The sequence below is a fragment of the Prunus mume genome, linkage group LG8, assembly GCF_029339155.1.
Source record: "Prunus mume cultivar Tortuosa linkage group LG8, ASM2933915v1, whole genome shotgun sequence".
NCBI lineage: Eukaryota > Viridiplantae > Streptophyta > Magnoliopsida > Rosales > Rosaceae > Prunus > Prunus mume.
The window spans coordinates 22347470-22369860 of NC_142705.1; the positions used below are offsets into that span (position 1 = coordinate 22347470).

General features: G+C 37.9%; 3 protein-coding genes and 1 long non-coding RNA gene across 6 annotated transcripts; 3 read left to right on the forward strand and 1 right to left on the reverse strand.

Annotated features, from left to right (window-relative positions):
- Positions 1–1140: 1140 nt before the first annotated feature.
- Positions 1141–3890, forward strand: LOC103344553 (uncharacterized). The gene has a single exon (XM_089043075.1). It carries the CDS (start codon positions 1905–1907, stop codon positions 2838–2840), a length of 936 nt encoding a protein of 311 aa, XP_088899201.1. The 5' UTR covers positions 1141–1904; the 3' UTR covers positions 2841–3890.
- LOC148915072 (uncharacterized) lies at positions 2922–3776 on the forward strand. Its single transcript, XM_089043398.1, has one exon. The coding sequence runs from the start codon at positions 2922–2924 to the stop codon at positions 3774–3776; it is 855 nt and encodes a 284-aa protein (XP_088899524.1).
- Positions 3891–7502: 3612 nt separating the features above from the next.
- On the forward strand, positions 7503–10078 carry LOC148915073 (uncharacterized). 2 transcript variants are annotated; one of them, XR_016122933.1, is made up of 4 exons: positions 7503–8090; positions 8199–8266; positions 8784–8871; positions 9517–10078. It is a non-coding gene; the product is annotated as an uncharacterized LOC148915073 (long non-coding RNA). The 2 variants fall into 2 exon arrangements; XR_016122932.1 differs by lacking the exon at positions 7503–8090 and having other exon boundaries at positions 8139–8266.
- A 78-nt stretch (positions 10079–10156) lies between these two features.
- LOC107881834 (uncharacterized) lies at positions 10157–15141 on the reverse strand. Of its 2 annotated transcripts, none has more exons than XM_016796740.2 (7): positions 15009–15141; positions 14634–14908; positions 13852–14432; positions 13469–13732; positions 13138–13365; positions 10678–13031; positions 10157–10534 (listed from the first exon to the last, which is right to left on the reverse strand). In XM_016796740.2, the coding sequence occupies exons 2-6, from the start codon at positions 14902–14904 to the stop codon at positions 12897–12899; spliced, it is 1479 nt and encodes a 492-aa protein (XP_016652226.2). In that variant the 5' UTR covers positions 14905–14908; positions 15009–15141; the 3' UTR covers positions 10157–10534; positions 10678–12896. The 2 variants fall into 2 exon arrangements, with proteins under 2 accessions (XP_016652226.2, XP_088899557.1); XM_089043431.1 differs by having other exon boundaries at positions 14634–14911; positions 15009–15125.
- Between the last annotated feature and the right edge of the window lie 7250 nt (positions 15142–22391).

Below are 22391 nucleotides of genomic sequence, written 5' to 3' on the forward strand. Positions count from 1 at the left end.
TTGCGCTGGTTCTTGGAACTTTTTAATTTAAACTATCCATTAGAGAGAGGCAGAGGGTGAAGAAGATTGAATCAAAAGTCAAATCAATGATGACATTGGAAGGAGTGGCCATAATCATACGAATCAAAATTTAAACTAGGGAAATTGACTTACGTAGTCACTAAAGATAAACCTTAATCAGAAATAATCACTTTATAAAACTTAACCACAAATACTCACTTTCTAACTTGAAAGTACCAAATTCCCCTCCATATAAATACTTCAATATTCACCCTCTCAAAAATTTATTTCTGATTTGAACTCAACTCTCTAGCTCTTCTCTCCTTGCCGCACGTGGAGCATCTGAGACCAGCACCTTAATTCAAGAGGAGACCACGCCCACCCCTCAAAAGCCTACACAAAGAAGAAACATAAGAAATAGAAAAGGACGCATCAACAACAGCAACTCCGCTAGACCCGTTGCCACCAGGTGCTCTCTTCTGATCCTTTGTCCCTTTGAGTTCTAAGCTAATTTTCCCCTTCTTTAATACCCAGGAATCATTTTGCAAAGTAACACAACAAATAAAAATCAAATCTTGATTTTCTTTAGCATAGAAATAGGTAAGTTAGGTCAGTTTTTGCTTCAATTTTGATTTTTAGGGGTTTGGCTTCTAATCCTGTTTGTTTGAAAGGAAAGGAAATAAGTTTTTGGAAAAAATTTCACGAGCAAATAATTTGCAATTTGAGAGTAAAAGGACTGTTTTTTATGTAATTCATTCTATTTTGAATTTTGAAATAGGTTTCATAGCTCACTTTATACACCATACAAGTTCACCAATTCTGCATTGGTTTCATTGCTTTTGGCTTTTTGAACACTCTCGAGAGTGCACTAGTAAGGGTGATGAAGAATTTTATAGGTTGCTTCAAGACCAATGCATGGCTTTGTTTTGTAATTGCCAATATATATGTATATATGCCAATAAATTTGATGGTATGCAACCCTTGTTTGTAATTTTGAGTTTTAAGATATTTGTCCCCTTCTTCAATACCCATAAAGCATTTTGCACAAAATAATACGAAACATAAAAATCGGATCTTAAGTTTGTCTAGCCTAGAAATAGGTTAGTGAGGTTAGTTTTTCCCTCAATTTAGATGCTTAAGTGTGAAATTTTAGGTCTTTGAATTGGATTTGACTGACATTCTGGGTTAGGTTAGTTTTGCTAAGAACTTAAGTTTTCTATTTTGATTTCTAATTTGGTAATGTAAAGAAATGAGTATACCTTATGATGGGGATGCAAATAGATTGATTTATTGATGTTATTTGCAGAAATGGAGACTGTTGGCATATTGGTATTCTACAATGGAAGCTGGGTTCACAAGGATAACATTGAGAGTTATGAAGGTGGCGAGGCTAAAGGCATAATAGTATCACGAAACGTAACCTTTTCTGAGCTTGTTGACCGCATTTATAAGATCACGAATGCAGATCTCAACAAATATAGTCTCACACTGAAGTATTCAGTTCCTCTATCATCATCTGCCTATAAGCACCTAAAGGTTGAAGACAATGATGACGTTCAATATTTTCTGAAGTACAACACGGACGTTATGACCTCTAGAGTAACCCCTTTATTAGCAACCCTCAAAGTTATAGAAGGATATGGTATTCATGGCTGCAATGGCATTGTAAGCATTGGGAATAGCAATGCTCCCTTGCAGTTGTTGTGAGAGATAGGAATGAGGTAATTGGGGATAGTGGAACTGAAAATGGTGTAACTGGTTTTAATTGGAAAGATTGGGTTGAAGATGTTAATTTTGAATGTGTTGAAAACATAGTCGCAGATTTTTGTGTACCTAGGAATGAAGAGGAAGCGTACTCTGCACCAAACGTGCATCCTCATCGAGAAAGCAATTTCCAAGCCTCCATGGTGCAGGTTACACAAGTGCAATATGAAAATCCGCAACAATCAAGTTGGACTCAAATGCATACAAGCCAGGTTCATTTGGTGCATGGTAAGAGTGTGGAAGATATTGATTATGGTGGAGGTCTTTCTTGCATAAATTGGGAAGCAAATTTTAAGGTTGGACGAGTTTTTCCAAATAAGATTGCCCTTATAAAAACCTTATGTTTAGCAGCAGTCAGAGGCCACTTTCGATTTAGAACAGTCCAATCTGGGAAACGTAGGTTGTGTGTTCGTTGTTGGCAACTTCCTTGCCCTTGGCGACTTCGGGCATATAAAGTTGGATTACATGAGTTTAGGGTTGTTAAATACGATCCATTTCATGAATGTGATCTAAGGTATCTTAGTAGTCACCATCCTCAAGCTAGTACAGGATTGTTGTCTGACTCTGTGAAACGCAGATTCAAGGATTCTCGCACCATTTATACTGCAGGTGATATCATCAAAGATGTGCGACAAAATTTTGGTGTGACCATAAGCTACTCTAAAGCTTGGAGAAGCCGAGAGTTAGCTTTAAAGATAATTAGAGGGTCTGCAGAAGAATCATATGCTCTTCTCCCTTCCTATTGTTATGAATTGGAGCGTACAAATCCTGGAACTTTGACATACATTGAGACTGATGTAGCCAACCACTTTTTATATTTTTTTATGTCAATTGGTGCATGCATAAGAGGATTTAAGTGCTCAATGCGTCCTGTGATTGCTGTTGATGCTACCCATTTGAAGTGCAAGTACAAAGGTGTTTTGTTTGTTGCCACCGCATTTGACGGAAATCGTAATATATATCCTCTTGCCTTTGGGATTGGAGATTTAGAGACGGATGCGGCTTGGGAGTGGTTTTTCACAAAACTACATTGTGCAATTGGTGATTGCTCGAATCTTGTTGTCATATCTGATTGAAATCTTAGCATAGAAAATGGGTTGAAAAGAGTTTTTCCTGAGGCAGCACATGGTGTTTGCTTTTATCACTTGAAGGGCAATATGAAAGCCTCATTTAAGTTGAAGAAGCGGGATCCGATATTGGGGTTTTTTGTGCGGGCGGCTAAGTCTTACCGTCTAGCAGAGTTCAATCGTTATTTCTCCATGATAAACAACGAGCGAGTGCAAACTTATCTAGTACGTGCAGGGCTCCATAAGTGGTCTCGAGCCCATTGTGATGGACGACGATATAATGTCATGACAACTAATATTGCAGAGTCCATTAATTCAGTTCTTCGTTTTGGAAGGATGCTTCCGGTGGTACACTTGATCGAAGAAATTAGGAATATGCTTCAGAATTGGTTTAGTCAACGTCGAGATTTGTCAATGAAATGTAAATCTATGTTGTGCCCTGATTTAGGTGAAAAGAAGTTGAGGAAGAGATTAGACGCTGCTTCGAGGATGAATATGGTTAAAATCAATGATATGGAGTATAATGTGCTTGATGGTGATATGAACGGTCTCGTGCACTTGCAAAACTATAGTTGTACGTGTAGGAAGTTTGACTTAGAGCAACTCCCGTGCAAGCATGCTATTGCGGTATGTCGGCACTTGAAATTGAACCCATACTCATTTGCCTCTTCGTATTACACTCGAGCTACATGGGCAGCTGCATATGCTGAATCTATTTATCCTGTACCACCTCAAGGGACATGGGTTATTCCCGAAAATGTCCAAAATGTAAATCTCCTCCCTCCTATTTCAAAGGTTATGCCGGGCCGTCGTAAGACGCAAAGAATACCTTCTAAAGGAGAGGACTCGCGAGAAAGAAAATGCTCAAGGTGCGGTGTGAAGGGCCACTATCGAAGTACATGCAAAGAAGCTATTCCCGTCACTAACAAGAAGCAGATCATTTAGATATTACAATTGTTTAGTTTGTATGTCTTATTCCATTAAGTGGTGATATTTGCTACCTAACTTTATGTAAAATTTGTGTTCCTAACATGTCGCTATTTTTGTTTTTGGAAATAGGTATCCTTATAGGTACCAAATTGTATAGATCATGATGCAGCTATTTATAACATTTATTGAATGTGTATGTATGATGTTTATGTGCATGATTGGTGTAGACACGTAAAGCAAGTGGCTAGAAATTTAAATTGAACTGTGGTGCAATACAAGGGCAGTGGAATAAAGGGGCAATACAAAGAATTCATAGTCTAACTACAATTTGTTTGCCAAGACATACATTAAGAAAAAAAAAAGTGCTAAGACTGCAATAGAGCAACAATAGGAACATAATAAAAGGGCAATAAGAAGGCAATACGTAAACCTGGAAGTCTAACTTTAGCTCTATAATTGTAAAGACAGAGGTGAAAAAAGAGTTAAAACAACAATAGAGGTACAATAGGAAAGCAATATAAGGGCAATAAGAAGGCAATACTTAAACTTAATAGTCTTTCAACTTTGTAATTGCAAAGACAGAGGTGAAAAACAATGTCCTAAAACAACAATAGAGGAGCAATAGGAACACAATAAAAGGGCAATAAGAAGGCAATACGTAAACCTGGAAGTCCAACTTTAGCTCTATAATTGTAAAGACAGAGGTGAAAAAAGAGTTAAAACAGCTATAGAGGTACAATAGGAAAGCAATATAAGGGCAATAAGAAGGCAATACTTAAACTTAATAGTCTTTCAACTTTGTAATTGCAAAGACAGAGGTGAAAAACAATGTGCTAAAACAACAATAGAGGAGCAATAGGAACATAATAAAAGGGCAATAAGAAGGCAATACGTAAACCTGAAAGTCCAACTTTAGCTCTATAATTGTAAAGACAGAGGTGAAAAAAGAGTTAAAACAGCAATAGAGGTACAATAGGAAAGCAATATAAGGGCAATAAAAAGGCAATACTTAAACTTAATAGTCTTTCAACTTTGTAATTGCAAAGACAGAGGTGAAAAACAATGTGCTAAAACAACAATAAAGGAGCAATAGGAACACAATAAAAGGGCAATAAGAAGGCAATATGTAAACCTGGAATTCCAACTTCAGCTCTATAATTATCAAGACAGAGGTGAAAAAAGAGTTAAGACAACAATAGAGGTACGATAGGAAAGCAATATAAGGGCAATAAGAAGGCAATACTTAAACTTGATAGTCTTTCAACTCTATAATTGCAAAGACAACAATAGAGGAGCAATATGAACACAATAAAAGGGCAATAAGAAGGCAATACGTAAACCTGGAAGTCCAACTTCAGCTCTATAATTGTCAAGACAGAGGTGAAAAAAGAGTTAAGACAACAATAGAGGTACGATAGGAAAGCAATATAAGGGCAATAAGAAGGCAATACTTAAACTTGATAGTCTTTCAACTCTATAATTGCAAAGACAACAATAGAGGAGTAATAGGAACACAATAAAAGGGCAATAAGAAGGCAATACATAAACCTAAGTCCAATTTTAACTCTATAATTGCAAAGAGAGGTGAAAAACAAAGTGCTAAGAAGGCAATACGTAAACCTCTTAGTCCAACTTTAGCTTTGTAATTGTCAAGACAGAGGTGGAAAAATAATTAAGACAACAATAGAGGCATAATAAGAAAGCGCAATACATAAACTTGAGTTTACATTGCGAGGCTACTTATTAGCTAAACATATACAGATGCAGTTTCTCTATCCACTCTAGTTTCATGGTTACTAATTCATGAAACCACAACTAATAAATAAGGAATATCTGATCACATCAAAGCACAACTAATATCCAATTCCACTCCTATTACAACAATGTTTATGTGGTGAAACAAAACTGGTGGCGCATCTTCATTTCTCAAGCCATCTTCTAACCGTGAAGAAAACAGTAGCTTTTGTCCAATCTCGAACCTCCAAGTGATGAGCTGTGTTATGAAGGTGATATTCTCTTGCATGTGTAGTTCCCACTCCCCATTTCTGCAACATTCCCAATTGCTTTTTATTCACCAAAGTATGACAACAAAACTAAAGATTCAGAAAAGTGCAAGTATAAACATTAAGTTAAAGTATGTGACTCTCTCACATTTGTAATTGGAATCATTTAGTTTCTAACATTTGTTATTGTATTACCAAAGCTTCCTACATAAATTACAATTCTTCTCACAAGACATTCATGCCCTATTACATACGAAATTCCTAGACTAATTGGAAAGGAGCTTCCTAACCTAGAACACCAACAAGAGAAAATCGCAAAAAGTGGAACACATAAAGCACAAAGAAATTGTCAAACAAAATAAGAGGCACAGAACCAGACATCAAAACACCTCAAAGGGTGAACTTAATCAATATAACCAAACAGCATCCATAACAGTAATACACAGAACAATAATGGGGTAATGTGGAATTGTTTGACTCAAGAAGCTCCACATGTAATTTATAAGCTTCCTAAAGAAGGCAATAGTGAACAGAACAACCAAAATTTTCTGAAGCAGTATATATCAGGGGAGGTCTACTTAATGCTCTTGCAATACTTCAAATTTTGGTCAAGGATCTCATGAAGATACCTATTTTCAGCTTTCCCATGTTTTGATAAATAATAAAATCAATCGCAACAAGACCTATTTGCATCCATATCAGGTTTTGATAAGGCAAATGCAACAATTTCGAATTCAAAATTTATACACTTCATATAAGGAATTTCAGCAGAAAACATATCCGGAAGCATATTAAGAATCACTATATCAATACTCAACAGAAACCCACATGATACGAACTGAAAAATACAAAAGACTATCATACCTCAACCATTAGAGAAAACCACAATTTCACATCTCAAAACACTAGCATACCTCAACCATTAGCAACACTAAACAAACCTCAACAAAAACTCCAACAGCTCGTTAGTCAGAAAGAGAAAATTAACTCCCTTTCGCAAAGCCCAAAACACTATTAACGAAAATCATATTTTGTCAAACACTCAAAATCCTATATCAGCACCACTCAAATTCCCATATAGAAACACCACAATTAAGCAATTAAAGCATAACACTCCATACGCATGTATACATATATAAACATATATATATATATATATATATATAGAGAGAGAGAGAGAGAGAGAGAGAGAGAGAGAGAGAGAGAGAGAGAGAGAGAGGGAGGGGGAGAGAGGACTGTAGCGAAAAATGGAGCCCATGAATGCCCCACCAGCGGAGTCTCCGCCAAACTTGAGAAGGCAGACAGCAGGGCCATTGTAGGAGGCGGGAAGGGTTTGAAGAAGTAGGGTTAGGGTTAAGGTTTGGATTGGTAATGAGCTTAGTGTCGGTGTCCGGGTCAGACTTTGGAGAATCCACCGACGTCATCGCCATGGCCGTTACTCTCTCTGTTTTCTATGAAGTCATGGCTGAGCAAGATTTGGGAGAGTGCGAGAGAGGAGAGGAGTTGGGTTTCAGAAAATGAATTTTTGAGGGGATAAAGGGTCAATACAAATGTATTTATATGGAGGGCAATTGGGTACTTTCATGTTACAAAGTGAGTATTTCTGATTGAAATTTATAAAGTGAATATATTTGATTATGGTTTATGTTTTGTGATTATCCAAGTCAATTTCCCTTTAAACTATCCCTTACTCAGGTCACTGTTGTTTATTCTTATCTCATCTGGTGGAGACTAACAAGTTCCATAGGTCCAACCAAATTGTTTTCCTTTCTGAATAATGCTTATGAATGCATCAAACTGTTATTTGAGTAAATTCTTTTATAGTGGTATTGATTGAATATATCATAGGATTTTGTCTCAAAGGAGTATATAACATGCCCATATTGATGCACTTATAATCTTTTTCATGTAGGTCCTGTTCTTCCTATCAAAGGTATTGTTCTTTGTGCTCATGATGTTGGTGCAAAAGTCCGTGTATTCCACATAAGGTGGTTGATGTGCAGAAATTTTTTTATTTTTTTAATTTTTTTTTAAAGAAAACTTCTATTGCCACCGAAAAACTTCAAAGCACCACAGGACTCAAAATTCCTCCATGATAAACCTGCCTCCCTAAATAACCGACTTCACAACGAAGAAACTAATGAATGCTGACATTCTTGTTGCTTCTTCTCACAAGGTTAGGATACTGCCTTATGTACAGTAACCTAGCCTTATGGGCAAGGAAAGTATATGAAGCAAAGAATATAGTGGGCCTACCGTCTACAGGCGTCGGATTCTTATATGGAAAGAGAGAGTAATCTCTTGTCCCCCATGCCTCTATTTCTTGGTAAGCTTCTTATTTGAAAGTTCAGTTGCTTTTTTATATCTCTATCTGAGACAGCAATGGCTTCTGTGTAATTTGAAGTTGACTATAATGTTTCACCTCTCTTTCTAGGTGGTGGTGAAATGATATCTGATGTATTCCTAGATCATTCCACCTATGCAGAACCTCCATCTAGGTTGGTGAGTTCGCCTACCTCGAAAACTTTATGTTTAAATTAAATGCAATGAGAACAGCAGCTTTGTTACCACTTTGAAGTTATTGTCTGAATTATCTCTGTGTTTAATTGTCACCTTGATAGATGAATTTGAATACAAGTAGTCCTGCTCGCAAGAAAGTAGGTCCTGTGTGCATGTTAGTCAATAAAACTGACCTTCAGTTGTAAAGTAGCTTATATGCAAGTGCACACAAATATTCTTGCTGCGTTCTACATACATTGGGCCTTTTTTTTTTTTTTAATAAATCATGTCCTGATCTCGTTTCCCATTACCTTAAAGGAATGTCAGTTTTTTCCTAATCCGGTGAAATTTTTAGCTATTTCTTGAAGCAGTCACTCTTTCTGAGCGTGGTTGCTCTTAGGCACATTTTATTCGTGCTCTTATCTTTTAAAGCTTGATTCCTTTATCTACATTAATTATACACTAATTTGTGCCACCTTCTGATATATCTTTTGTAATTGTCCCTCATTGCCTAAATTAGATTTGAGGCTGGAACAACAGCAATTAGGTTAGGAGCAGCTACTGATTAGCTATCAGGATTTGGTATGCAAACAATACATGATTATGAGGTAAGTTGAATTCTTCTACCTTTTGAATTTCTTGTTCTATATATCTGGTTTATACTGTTTTGTTGCAGGGCTTTTCTTTTGGTTAATTGTAGTAATTGAAAGAGAAACTATTACAGTGCAAAAGATAATTGTATTGCATTGACAGGGCTAGTAACATTTAAGACTCCAAAAGGCAGAAAGGTGAATCGCGTAATTGTATGCAATTGTATGCAAAAGATACAAAGCAAATCGCGTTGACGCCAGAAAGGCATTTGACAGGGCTAGTAACGTTTTAGACTTCCATTGATATTTGACATCCATGTGAGTTGAGTACAATAGACGCAGTCAAGTATGTGGTCTTACATAAAGGTCTGCTGAGTTCAATACCGTCCGTTTAGGTTCACTACTATTCAATTCACATAGACAGGACAAGTAAATGAAGTAAAAATAAATAAAAATTACATGTTCAGTTAAATATTTCATGATTATTGATGGAAGCAATTGACAAAAGAATTGGATTATTGATCTGTTGTAAACAGTTGGACTCCATTCCAAGTACTTTACCTAACGAAATCTATACTAAGATTGTGCTTTTCTTTTTGAAGCCAAGATCACATGTTTATGTAGTACTTAACTTGATTGCAATTTTATTTTTTATTTTTACAGATATTTCTTGCAAAATATCTATACAATAGACTTCATTCGGTCCCTGATATTCGCATTTATCGTACAGCCCCCTCAGAACACGTCTTCTGCACTGCTCTGTGTTCTTTCAACGTCGAAAATATATACCCTACATATCTGGCAACTTTTCTTGACCAACAGGTATGGAAGGAACATAAATGAGATTTAATAAAATAGCTCATACTGAGTTATGTGATCCCAGCAAGAAATGGCTATCCAATCAGGTTACCATTATGCGCAATCCCTTCATCGGCATTTAGGAGTGAGTGCGAGTGCACGGGCAAGTCTTCACTCATACGACACTGTCGAGGATATTGATGACTTTATCCAGGCCCTCAATGACACAGTCAGCTTCTTTAATTCTTTCAAGCAGGGGCTTGACCTCTTCCCATCCTTGCCAGCCTTCTCTAAATTTTGTATAAACTTTTCTACGGACACACACCGTAAGCTTATATGATCTGAGTATAGTTTGTGCAATAATCTGTTAAGACTTAAGAGGGATTCTTATTTTCAATTCAATAGTTTGTCTCACTTGCCTTTGAAATGACTATCTTGTCTCATGAAACTAGTTTTAGTGTCTCACTTAAACTTTATCCTTAAATCTATCAAAAAATCTGTTAAATTACTTCCCAAAGACAAAATTTATTGCTTCTCCAATGACCAAAGCATTTGAATCTGCATGGTGTGGTAAAGCCAAGGAAAGAGGAGCATACAAGTCAAGAATTTCTTTAAAGTACTCACAAATCCATGACAAGTAACATATTAAACTGAGACTCCAGCAGCCATGTAGCAGAAGCTTCTGTATAGCGCCACTTCTATAATGATAGCAACCGTGGAACAAAACCAAGCCTGTTATAGTACCATGGGAGGACTTGGTTTATGGCATGAAGGAGATGCTTCCAGGAAAGTAAAAGAACCCTTGCATTTGACGCCAGCTGCCCATTCCATGCCTGCGTTAAACAGTATGAACGACGATACAATGAGCTGCAGCTTCCCAGACCTGTAAACAGAAATGAAATTCAGTTGAGTGAGAATAGCAAATAACCTCCTCAATGTCAAAGCTACATTGTAACATTTTTCATTTAACTGCTCTGAGAAAGTCAGAAAGGGTTCTTTCCTGTTCTCAGCTTGATTCTTTCTCACCTTGTCTTGTGATACTACCCTGCACTCGGATTCTTCTCGGAGCACCTCCCATGTGTTCAGTGAAGACGTGAGTTAAGGCTAGTTGTAGGATAGATATACTAGTTGAAGAAGACTACTGATCTGAGGAATATCTGTAGTTTGTCTTGATAAGAGGAAGTACTACCATCTCCAAAAGACTGCTTCTGAGAAAAGACATCTTTACTTCGTCTGTACTCATTGCATTCAGAGAAGGGTAGAGAGTTCTGATAACATTTCAACCATTTTCATTTGCTGGTCTTTCTTTCTAATTTTGGGGATGCTGGGACACATTTTCTTTCTTTTTTTGGGTTACACACACATCAAAGAGACATAACCCTTGCCGACTGTGATTTTGGGGTGGCATCATCATCATCATCATCCATTTGGGAGGCTCGAATAATCAACTGTCTGGCCAATTCCTGAAGCTCGGATTTAGATTTTCCATCAACTGAAGTGGAAGTATTGGAGGTACCGGAAGAAGAAGGCCTTGATTTTGGAGGATCAGCAATTGGAGAAAAATCTCTGTAGACATAATCTGCAATTCTTTCAACTTTGAATTTATCCCACCATTTGACTGAAAATTGGCGAGATAGGATTCTGGATTCCCAATTAACATGATAGGACCATTTTAATATCCAGGGGACTTTGTACCTGGCAATGAAAATGAGAGAATTTGGGAAAAATAATTCTGACTTTTTGAATTTATATTTTTGGGAGAAGTAATTGATCAACTCATGAATTTGGGGGGGAAGAATTTCAGCAACTGGACCATGCTTTTCCCACCAATGGAGGAACCAAAAGGGAAAAGGACTATTGAATTTACTGTCAAAATTAATGAACCAAGAATGACTAAAATCAACTGTTTGATGGAGGAAAATTGTGTACCATGCTTCAATGTAATCAGCATGGCAATATTGGAGGTTCGACTGGAGAGTTTTTAGATCATAGGGATGCTTTCCCCAATTTTCTTGGCTTAAGATCAGGTGGATGTATAAGGAATGGTATAGTATGATGTGGGGCTGATTGCGATCTTTAACAGGCTTATAATTTCAACTGAAAGGCTTATAATTTCAACTGACAGGCTTATAATTTCAACTGACTGAGTTTCACTGAGAATGTCTCTATAATATTTAAGAGATTTATACGGACTTTGGGGCATGAAATGGAAATTAGGAGGGAAGTAGTGTTTTGCTATGGCAACTGGATCAGAAAGATTATCAAGAACTGGGCAACTGAGGACTAGGCAACTGAGTGATTTGTGTACTGATCTCAAAAGGATCATAACTGGAAACTAAGGCAGACTGATAATTAGGGCTAATTTGACCGACTGTGGTCCCTAGACTGGAAAATCTATTGCTGACTTGCCGTCTGTGACAGACTAGTAACTTGTCGTCTGTGACAGACTAGTAACTACGAACAAGTTTCCAAAGCCTAGACAAGTGTGAGTGTTTTACACAACACAGTTGAATTATTTGTAGGAGATTCTTACAAGGGCTCTTGTGGTTTATAAGTCCCCTTTGATAATCTCCTATAAATAAAATGTTGTGTTTCTCTCCAATAGCTAATACAAATAATCTTTCCATGGAGTACTTCAGTGTCAGCGTCACTGTGGCATCCACTTGAGGAAGCAAAATATCTACGGAGATAACTTAGGCATCGAAAGGTCTTTGGCCAACACCCCCTAAAGAAATCTCCATCCTTTTGTTAACTATTGTTTTCCTACAAACACTCGGCCTAACTTAGGCATCGAAGGGTCTAATCTCCATCCATTTGCTGACTATTGTTGACTATTGTTGACTATTATTGACTACAAAAACTCGGCCTAACTTAGGCATCGAAGGGTCTACTCTCCCTCCATTTGTTGACTATTGTTGACTATTCTTTTCCTACAAACATTCGGCCTAACTTAAGCATCGAAGGGTCTTTAGCCAACACCCCCCTAAAGAAATCTTCATCCTTTTGTCAACTATTATTTTCCTACAAACACTCGGCCTAACTTAGGCATCGAAGGGTCTTTGGCCAACACCCCCGGGTGTGGTCTTCTACTCTGTATTGTCTTTTACTCCGTAATGTTTTGCAGGGTGTGGTCTTTTACTCCTTATTCTTTGGGAACGAAAATCGCTCCCACACCCGTCATAAACCCTTTCCAATGATTTTGGTATGTTGTAGTCATTGAAAAGAGTTTATGATGTTTCTTTTATTCAAGAACTTTGTGGGAAAAGAGTCGCAGATTGCGACTCATTGCATCCAATATAGTTATTGGCATGCAGAAAATCTCCCTCTAGCTCAAATTGACAAAAGAACGATTCCAGATTTTCTTCTGCTTGAGAATAAACCTGGATTAAGAATCATAACAAGCAAGTGTTAAGTTTGGGTGTACTTCTTGTGCTCCATATTAAGAATTATGTATATGAAAGTTTCAAAAAGCATGTGGATTCTCACCTCTGAAATCCTAGTTTGATTCTCGAAATTAGAGGCGGTGTTGCTAACTGGTTTACTGTCATAGTTGGTCGGAATACTATTCTTGTTTGGAAGAGAAGAATCATTATCCCCAATTGGAGATGGCCAGCTACTGCATTCATCAATATAGACATAAGGAGCATTTCCCAGCTCAGGTGGCCCGGGAGGAGGAATGGGTGAATCCAGCTCTTCTCCTAGCTGAGCAAATAACTGCCATTGCCAGATTAAGCACAAAACAAGCAAGTGTTAAGTTTTGATATACTTGTGCTCCATATCAACAAGTTCACATCAGAAAATGTTCAAAAAGTCTCACCTTTTGAAGCATATTAGATGAAACACAGCCACTAGGTTCACCAGCATCAGGATTGCAAGTGCCAAGAACATGTTCTGGCTCCTTGTAGGCCAGAAAATCTTCTGGGTGTGGAATCATATGATTGATAGCAGCAGCTTGGTTATTAGAATAAGAGCCGATGTAATCACTAGTAACAGGAACATTTCCCAGCTGAGGTAGCTGGTGTTGGTGAGGCCGCTCGGGAGGAGAAGGTGAATCCAGATATTCTCCTCCCTTAGCACATAGCTGCCAGATTAAGAATCACAAACAAACAAGCAAGCAAGCATTAAGTTATTGATATATTTCATGTGCTCCACATTTCCAATTTTACATCAGAAATCTTCAAAAAGCAGATTAATTCTCACCTCTTGAATCATATCATCAAAATCAGATGAAACAAAGCCACCAGGTTCACCATCGTTCTGATTGCCACTTCCGAGGAGAACATGTTCTAGCTCTTTGTATGTCAGATGTTCTTCTGCCTCCGAAATCAGATGAATTTCAGCAGCTTGTTCAAGCTCAGAATTAGAGGCCATGCAGCCAGCAATACCAGGATCAGCTGATTCAGCACAGATTGAACCATCCTGCTGCTTCTTATTATCAGACTCATTGTCAGTTGACTTATTCTTCATGCGGCAGAGAACAAAGCCACTCAGCTGATTGGGATTGGAACCTGGGTCAGTTGGAGTGAGATAGTACTCCTGCCTGACCCAGCCGGTGTTCCTCGACTTAGGCACACGACCTTCATGGAAGGTCAAGGTCCTCTTTTTGCAAGTGACCGATTTGGGAAGTTGTCGAGACTTGACTTGTCGTGGCTTGCCTGTGATTTTCCAGAAGCCCTTCCCTGTGGCCCTGTTGCAGCGACGACTGTTGGCATATTTGTAATCAGGTCGGCTGAAGGAGAACCAGGCCCTAGGTTGATATGGAGAGTCTGGGAACATGAGCTCTGCAAAATGCAAGCAAGTCTTGAAGTAATGAACAACAAAACAACAGATTTCACAACAGCATAATTTATTGAACAAAATTGTAAATTGGAAATGAGAAAAACAGGATAATTGATCAAGATTATGTATAAACAAACATCATATATACCTTGGAAATGTGAAAATGGGCAGTGAAGAGAAATTGAGACAGATTAATGGATTACCAGCTAAATCCCAAGGCTCGTACTTGTAGACATCAATTTCAGGGATGGATTGGGAGGCCTTGCCCTGCATCATCCTCTTCAAGAAGCGACAAAAAAGTTGGATAGATTCATTATCAGGTAAATCCCAAGGCTTGTCAACGATTTCATCAGGCATGGCTTGGGAGTCCTGGCCCTCCACCTTATTCTTCAAAAGGTTCACCATTTCCTCCTCAGAGGGATGGAATCTGAACTTAGGCAGCAAATCAAGCACTGATTCTTCTGTTGTGCTCATACTTCTGCTGTTTTGGAAAATTGGAATATAAGATGATCAAATGTTTTTCCTTCAGAGAAGAAGCAACAGAGAGCAGTGAAAGTTGTATTTACAAACAAACTCACCAATCACAAGCCACTGTGCTTTTTTTGACTTGTGTTTGATCCCAAAGATTCCCAAGTCTTCTGATCAAAAAGAGATTCCCAAGCAAGAACATACATGGCATTAGCTTGAGTCATACTCATACGTGTGGATCCCACCCACTTCCTATCATGCCTTGCTTTTTTGTTTTCTTTTGTTCTTTTGTGGAATCTGCCCCTCTCGTAAGTTTCTTTCCTTTAACTTGTCATGGATTTGTCAGTACTTTAAAGAAATTCTTGACTTGTATGCTCCTCTTTCCTTGGCTTTACCACACCATGCATGATACAGGAGCATAGGGGTGGATCAAGATAGATATTTATCATTTAATTAGTTATTTTATGATATATTGTTATTTTCTTATTTAGGTAGTTTTAGGATATCTTTTATTATTTATGTGTGATTTTATAATTAATTAGTTTACTTTTGGACCAAGCAATCTTGGTGTCCAAGTCTTGTAAAGCCTATAAATAAGGCTATTGTAATAGTTGTAGAAAAAGTAATATTGATGATTAATGAAATAGTTTATTTGTGGCATGGATTTGCTACGATATATGTGAGTTTGCACTAGCCCTAGATTTCGGTGCTCGTGTATATGGTTGGTGACCTGTATCCTGATCCCAATCCCCATCAATTGGTGTCAGAGCTATGGTTCAAGATCTGCTTTATCGGGGAGGTTTTTGGATGGAGGGTCGTATTGACAACTACAACGACATTGAGGAAATTGGGAGGATACTACAACAACTTACGGAACGCTGTCGTGATCGGGCTCGAACCCAGATAGGTAAGAGTTCTGACGGGAGAGATGCGTGAACCCTTATCTGAACCGAGTAGCTCACATCGACACTTTGCCGTGGGAGTCTCGACGGGGAGTACGAGGGGATAGCCCTTTTCATTATTGCGCTTCGCTGTGTGAGTCGAGTGAAGAGGGGCACGGTTATTCTCATTGTGTCTTTGAAGGTATAAATAGATTTGGTAATTTTGGTGCATCTTGTTATTCATCAAAGTTATTAAATTTTGATTTGCCTCCAATATTTGATCCTTGCAACTGTGAAAATTGAAATGAAAATTATTTGGGTTTTCAAAGCAATTTTGATAAGCAATTTATTGATCAGAACAGTGAAGAGATGAGAATTGAGAAAACTTTCGAATATATTATTGATTTTTTGGGCATTAATGTTTTCACTTGGAAGGTTGCCAAAACTTTTGTTGATTTTGTCAATCGGTTGAAGATTCTAGAGAGAACCATTTGCATTGTTAGAGGGAGTAAGAAGAAGCCAAGAATAACGAAATATTCCAAATATCTTTTTATTTGGAAATTGTGGGGGACTTTTTCTTCCTGCAACTAATGGGCTGAAATGCAGTAAAAGGTGGTCGAGAGACTGTCCCCTTTGCCTGGTTCGAAAATTAAGCCCCAAAATACCTCGAAAGGGTAGCAAAACCTTAGGAGATATTTTGGCTATCTTCACCGATCAAAATAATGGTGACTTACAGATAATTTTGGCATGCTTTCAGATAGTCTTTTAGCTTATCATGAGTGGCATATGGCATGGGAGCAAAACCAACGTAAGTTTAGAGCTAAGAGAGAGGTTAGGCTTGGTTTATGAGAAAAGAAAGTATTAAGGTAAGGAATGAGGTATTTTATGAGGAAGTTTGACTGGGGAAAGAGGAAAAGAAAGACAGAATTCTTCCAACTCGAGAAAAACAAATTGGAGAAGAAGATGAACAGTGCACAAGGTAGTTAGATTTTTGCAAGTTAGAGAAAAGCTTGCTCTGAATTTGAGTTGCCTTCTGGTTGGGAAGCCTCAATTTATAGCTGCTGAAATCACCATTCTTCAAGAAACCCTAATGGCTTCTACTTATTTTGGCTAAGCTTTTTCCTCCTTTCTCCTCCTCTTCTTTGACTTCCCTTTCTTGGCAAAATTGCCTCTTATTTGCTCGAATTGGAAGTTTGGGAGCTCAATGTCCCCTTCCAGCGTGAGTGAGAGCTTCCTTCTTGGTTATGTTTTCTTCTTTCCTTCCCCTCGCCTTAGCTAAACTGATGAAGGAAAGGAAGTAAAATATATGCCGTCCAAGGGTGCTTTGACAGTGCAGCCATTCCTTGGTTCTTTGCTCGGCTTGAACTTGCTCCCAGCTGAGCTTTGCTTGATGAGTCCGCCAACCTCCTCCTTCACGTGTTCTCTGCTTTTCAAAAGAGCCAAGCTTTTGTGGGCGATTTTGGTTTTTCTAAGGGCCAAGATGGCTTCCTAAGCAAATGGGCCTTCTGCAGAAACATTGGGCCTCTTGATTTGGGCTTATTTTTTTGGTTGGGTTATCTCTTGGTTAGGTTATTTTGCTTGGCTTTTGGGCTACTTTTCTCTCTTGACTTACCTACATGTTTGAGCATAAGAAATGAGCTTGAGTCTCCAGGCTCCCAAGCAACCCGAGACTTTCCATTTCTCGCCCATCAATGGGTCTCATGTTGATTTATCACCGTCCATACCACAACCCACTCAAGCAAGCCCCTGTTTTTTGAGTAGCTTGGGCCCACTTAGGCTTGTAGCGTGATTAGGTGTGCGATAATGATTTCGTGCTTGGCTTGGCACATTGCTTGGCATGTTTTAATTTATCGTCCTGCGATGCTTATTTTTGCATGGGCCTGTAAACACGGTATATTTTATCTCAACCAGAGCGAATTTATTTATTTAGTGTGGCACGTGCATTGTAATTCGCATGTGGTAGGTTTCGGTGCACTCTGCTTTACGTTTTTTCCTAATGGATCATCGTTTTGGGCTGATAATTTTTGGGCCCAACCATGTATTTTTTGGGTCTCAACAGAAATGAAGGTTTCAATTGGATGCTAAAGATCCGAATGTAATATGAAGCAATTTCAGATTCTACTCGAGTTTCCTCAATCAAAGGCTTGAATTCGAGGATGAATTCTTTCCAACTAGGGGAGTCTGATGCAGGAGTATAGGGGTGGATCAAGACAGATATTTATCATTTAATTAATTATTTCTTGATATATTGTTAATTTCTTATTTAGGTAGTTTTAGGATATCTTTTATTACTTATGTGTGATTTTATAATTAATTAGTTTACTTTTGGACCAAGCAATCTTGGTGCCCAAGTCTTGTAAAGCCTATAAATAAGGCTATTGTAATAGTTGTAGAAAAAGTAATATTGATGATTAATGAAATAGTTTATTTGTGGCATGGATTTGCTACGATATATGTGAGTTTGCACTAGCCCTAGATTTCGGTGCTCGTGTATATGGTTGGTGACCTGTATCCTGATCCCGATCCCCATCAATTGGTGTCAGAGCTATGGCTCAAGATCTGCTTTATCGGGGAGGCTTTTGGATGGAGGGTCGTATTGACAACTACAACGACATTGAGGAAATTGGGAGGATGCTACAGCAACTTACGGAACGCGTCGCTTGCTTGCATCGGGCTCGAACCCAGATAGGTAAAAGTTCTGACGGGGAGAGATGCGTGAACCCTTATCTCGAATCGAGTAGCTCACATCGACACTCTGCCGTGGGAGTCTCGACGGGGAGTACTGAGGGGATAGCCATTTTCATTATTGTGCTTCGCTGTGTGAGTTGAGTGAAGAGGGGCACAGTTATTCTCATTGTGTCTTTGAAGGTACAAATAGATTTGGTAATTTTGGTGCATCTTGTTATTCATCAAAGTTATTAAATTTTGATTTGCCTCCAATATTTGATCCTTGCAACTGTGAAAATTGCAATGAAAATTGTTTGGGTGTTCAAAGCAATTTTGATAAGCAATTTATTGATCAGAACAGTGAATAGATGAGAATTGAGAAAACTTTCGAATATATTATTGATTTTTTGGGCATTAATGTTTTCACTTGGAAGGTTGCCAAAACTCTGGTTGATTTTGTCAATTGGTTGAAGATTCTAGAGAGAAACATTTGCATTGTTAGACGTTGTAAGAAGAAGCCAAGAATAACGAAATATTCCAAATATCTTTTTATTTGGAAAGGAAGGTTTCAATTAGATGCTAAAAGATCCAGAATTAATATGAAGCAATTGAAGATTCTACTGATTTTCCTCAATCAAAGGCTTGAATTCGAGGACGAATTCTTTCCAACTAGGGGAGTCTGATGCAAGAGCATAAGAGTGGATCAAGATAGATATTTACCATTTAATTAGTTATTTCTTGATATATTGTTATTTTCTTATTTAGGTAGTTTTAGGATATCTTTTATTATTTATGTGTGATTTTATAATTAATTAGTTTACTTTTGGACCAAGCAATCTTAGTGTCCAAGTCTTGTAAAGCCTATAAATAAGGCTATTGTAATAGTTGTAGAAAAGGTAATATTGATGATTAATGAAATAGTTTATTTGTGGCATGGATTTGCTACGATATATGTGAGTTTGCACTAGCCCTAGATTTCAAAGTGCTCGTGTATGTGGTTGGTGACCGTATCCACGATCCCGATCCCCATCAATTCTGATGCAAGAGCGTAGGGGTGGATCAAGATAGATATTTATCATTTAATTAGTTATTTCATGATATATTGTTATTTTCTTATTTAGGTAGTTTTAGGATATCTTTTATTATTTATGTGTGATTTTATAATTAATTAGTTTACTTTTGAACCAAGCAGTCTTGGTGCCCAAGTCTTGTAAAGCCTATAAATAAGGTTATTGTAATAATTGTAGAAAAGGTAATATTGATGATTAATGAAATAGTTTATTTGTGGCATGGATTTGCTAATATATATGTGAGTTTGCACTAGCCCTAGATTTCGGTGCTCGTGTATGTGGTATCCTGATCCCGATCCCCATCAATGCAGATTCAAATGCCTTGGTCATTGGGGAAGCAATAAATTGTGTCCTTGGGAAGTAATTTAACAGATTTTTTGATAGATTTAAGGATAAAGTTTAAGTGAGACACTAAAACTAGTTTCATGAGACAAGATAGTCAAAGAAACTTTTCAAAGGCAAGTGAGACAAACTATTGAATTGAAAATAAGAATCCCTCTTAAGTCTTAACAGATTATTGCACAAACTATACTCAGATCATATAAGCTTACGGTGTGTGTCCGTAGAAAAGTTTATACAAAATTTACAGAAGGCTGGCAAGGATGGGAAGAGTACAAGTCCCTACTTGAAAGAATTAAAGAAGCTGACTGTGTCATTGAGGGCCTGGATAAAGTCATCAATATCCTCGACAATGTCGTATGAGTGAAGATTTGCCCGTGCACTTGCACTCACTCCTAATGCCGATGAAGGGGTTGCGCACAATGGTAACCTGAATGGATGGCCATTTCTTGCTGGGATCACATAACTCACTAACTCAGTATAAGCTATTTTATTAATTCTCATTTATGTTCCTTCCATACCTGTTGGTCAAGAAAAGTTGCCAGATATGTAGGGTGTATATTTTCGACGTTGAAAGAACACAGAGCAACCCAGAAGACGTGTTCTGAGGGGGCTGTACGATAAATGCGAATATCAGGGACGGAACAAAGTCTATTGTATAGATATTTTGCAAGAAATACCTGTAAAAATAAAAATAAAATTGCAATAAAAATAAAAATAAAATTGCAATCAAGTTAAGTACTACATAAACATGTGATCTTGGCTTAAAACAGAAAAGCACAATCTTGGTATAAATTTCGTTAGATAAAGTATTTGGAATGGAATCCAACTGTTGACAACTGATTGTTAAGGCCAAAAAATCCACGGTTGAGCCCGATAAAATTCTCACCCAGTATGACACCTAACTTGGAAAGAAACCCAATTTGGGTATGCAACAGTTTTTCATATGCGCTTGCACACGTGCCATGCCAAAGAATAAACAACACGCCACGCTACAAGTTTAAGTGGGCTAATACTCAAATCGCGAGGCTTGCTTGAGTAGGTTCTAGTATGGATGGTAATAAGTTGTCATGAGGCCATTAATGGGCCAAGAAATGGAGGTTCCGACTTGCGGGAGCCTCGGAACTCAAGCTCATTTCTTAAGCCCAAACATGTGGGTAAGCACAAAAGAGAAAATATATCAACCAAAATAGCCTATTGATTCAATCAAAAAGCCGTTGACCAAAAAAAAAAAGTTCAATCAAAAAGCCCAACGCTTGATAAAAAAAACATAACCCACTTACTCAATAAATCAACTTGGCCCATACAATTACAATAGAAGAGTTGCAAAACTCCAGCACTTGGCTAAAGAACAAAGCAACGAAGGGAGCAAAATGGCCACGTCGCATGAAGCCATCTTGGAAGGTTCCAGACATGGGAGGAACGAGTTTCAAGCACAACACATCTAAATAACTAAGGGCTCGCTTGTTACATAGGACTGTATTGGCTTGGCTTGGCTTGGTCTAAGTTGGATAACACTTATCTTGCGTTTGGTGTGCTTGGACTAGGACTAGATTTTTTTTATTTTTTCAAAAATATCTATATCTATATATATATGTATATGTATGTATGTATGGTACAGTTAAATTAAATTTGAAAATCAGCCCTTAAGAAAGTCTAATGTCCAGTTGCAACAATTGCCAACCCAGTCGATCACACAAAGGCATGCCCCGATTCCTTTACTGCCTCGTCTTCCACTCTAGAACGAGACCTAGAGTAAGAAAAAGCCATGATTGATTTTAAGCTTGAGTCCCTGAGAAAATCCTCTCAGGTAAACCAACCTTGTTATGGCAAGGTCCCAGTTGACCAAGAATATAAGTCGACTCACCCGAGTCACCAACCCAGTTCCGATTTCATAGTTGATAATCAATTAAGAACCCTCAATAGAAAATTCGTAATTAATTGGAAACACCTTAACCAGCACCTTAAGTCTCCAGAAAACCAGCATAGGAGGATAGTTACCACCAAGCCTATCCTGATAGAAATGTCCGCGATAAAATCTTTAGTGAATGGAAAGATTACATGCGGTCAGCCAAAGTTGAAATTTTCTACCTTGATTTTATTGAAAGCCGATATATGCCTAATGAGTTAAAAACCTTAACAAAAGAAAAATGGAAATTGGTAGACAGGACGGTAGTTGAGTCTAGCCATCCACCAGATTGACACCATAGTTATCGAGCCATAGGAATAGTCTCATATCCGCTAGCCCCTTTAAAGCCGCTGAAAGTAACGATGAAAGTAGAAGGTTAATTGAACAAAACAATTACACCAACCAGAGTCTAGTTGTCATAGGAAAACAATTGGACACAATTGAAACTAAAATTGATAAAATTGTTAGTTCTAGGAGGTCAAGTCTAAGCTAAAAGTTGAAAAGCCGTTAGTTCAGTTCCAGGATCTTAAGTCGAGCCCCACTCTTAAGATCAAACCAACAATGAAAAAAATAGAAGAAATGTTAGAACAGTTGACCCCAAAAACTGAAAAATCTGGTCTTAAAACA

Coding starts and splice junctions, on each gene's coding strand:
- LOC103344553 (XM_089043075.1), top strand. CDS start 1,905: ATGGTGCAGGTTACACAAGTGCAATATGAAAATCCGCAACAATCAAGT.
- LOC148915072 (XM_089043398.1), top strand. CDS start 2,922: ATGAAAGCCTCATTTAAGTTGAAGAAGCGGGATCCGATATTGGGGTTT.
- LOC107881834 (XM_089043431.1), bottom strand. CDS start 15,109: ATGCCATGTATGTTCTTGCTTGGGAATCTCTTTTTGATCAGAAGACTT. Junction 14,912..15,008: donor AGCACAGTGGCTTGTGATTG/GTGAGTTTGTTT, acceptor TTTCCAAAACAG/CAGAAGTATGAGCACAACAG. Junction 14,433..14,633: donor CGAGCCTTGGGATTTAGCTG/GTAATCCATTAA, acceptor TGCATTTTGCAG/AGCTCATGTTCCCAGACTCT.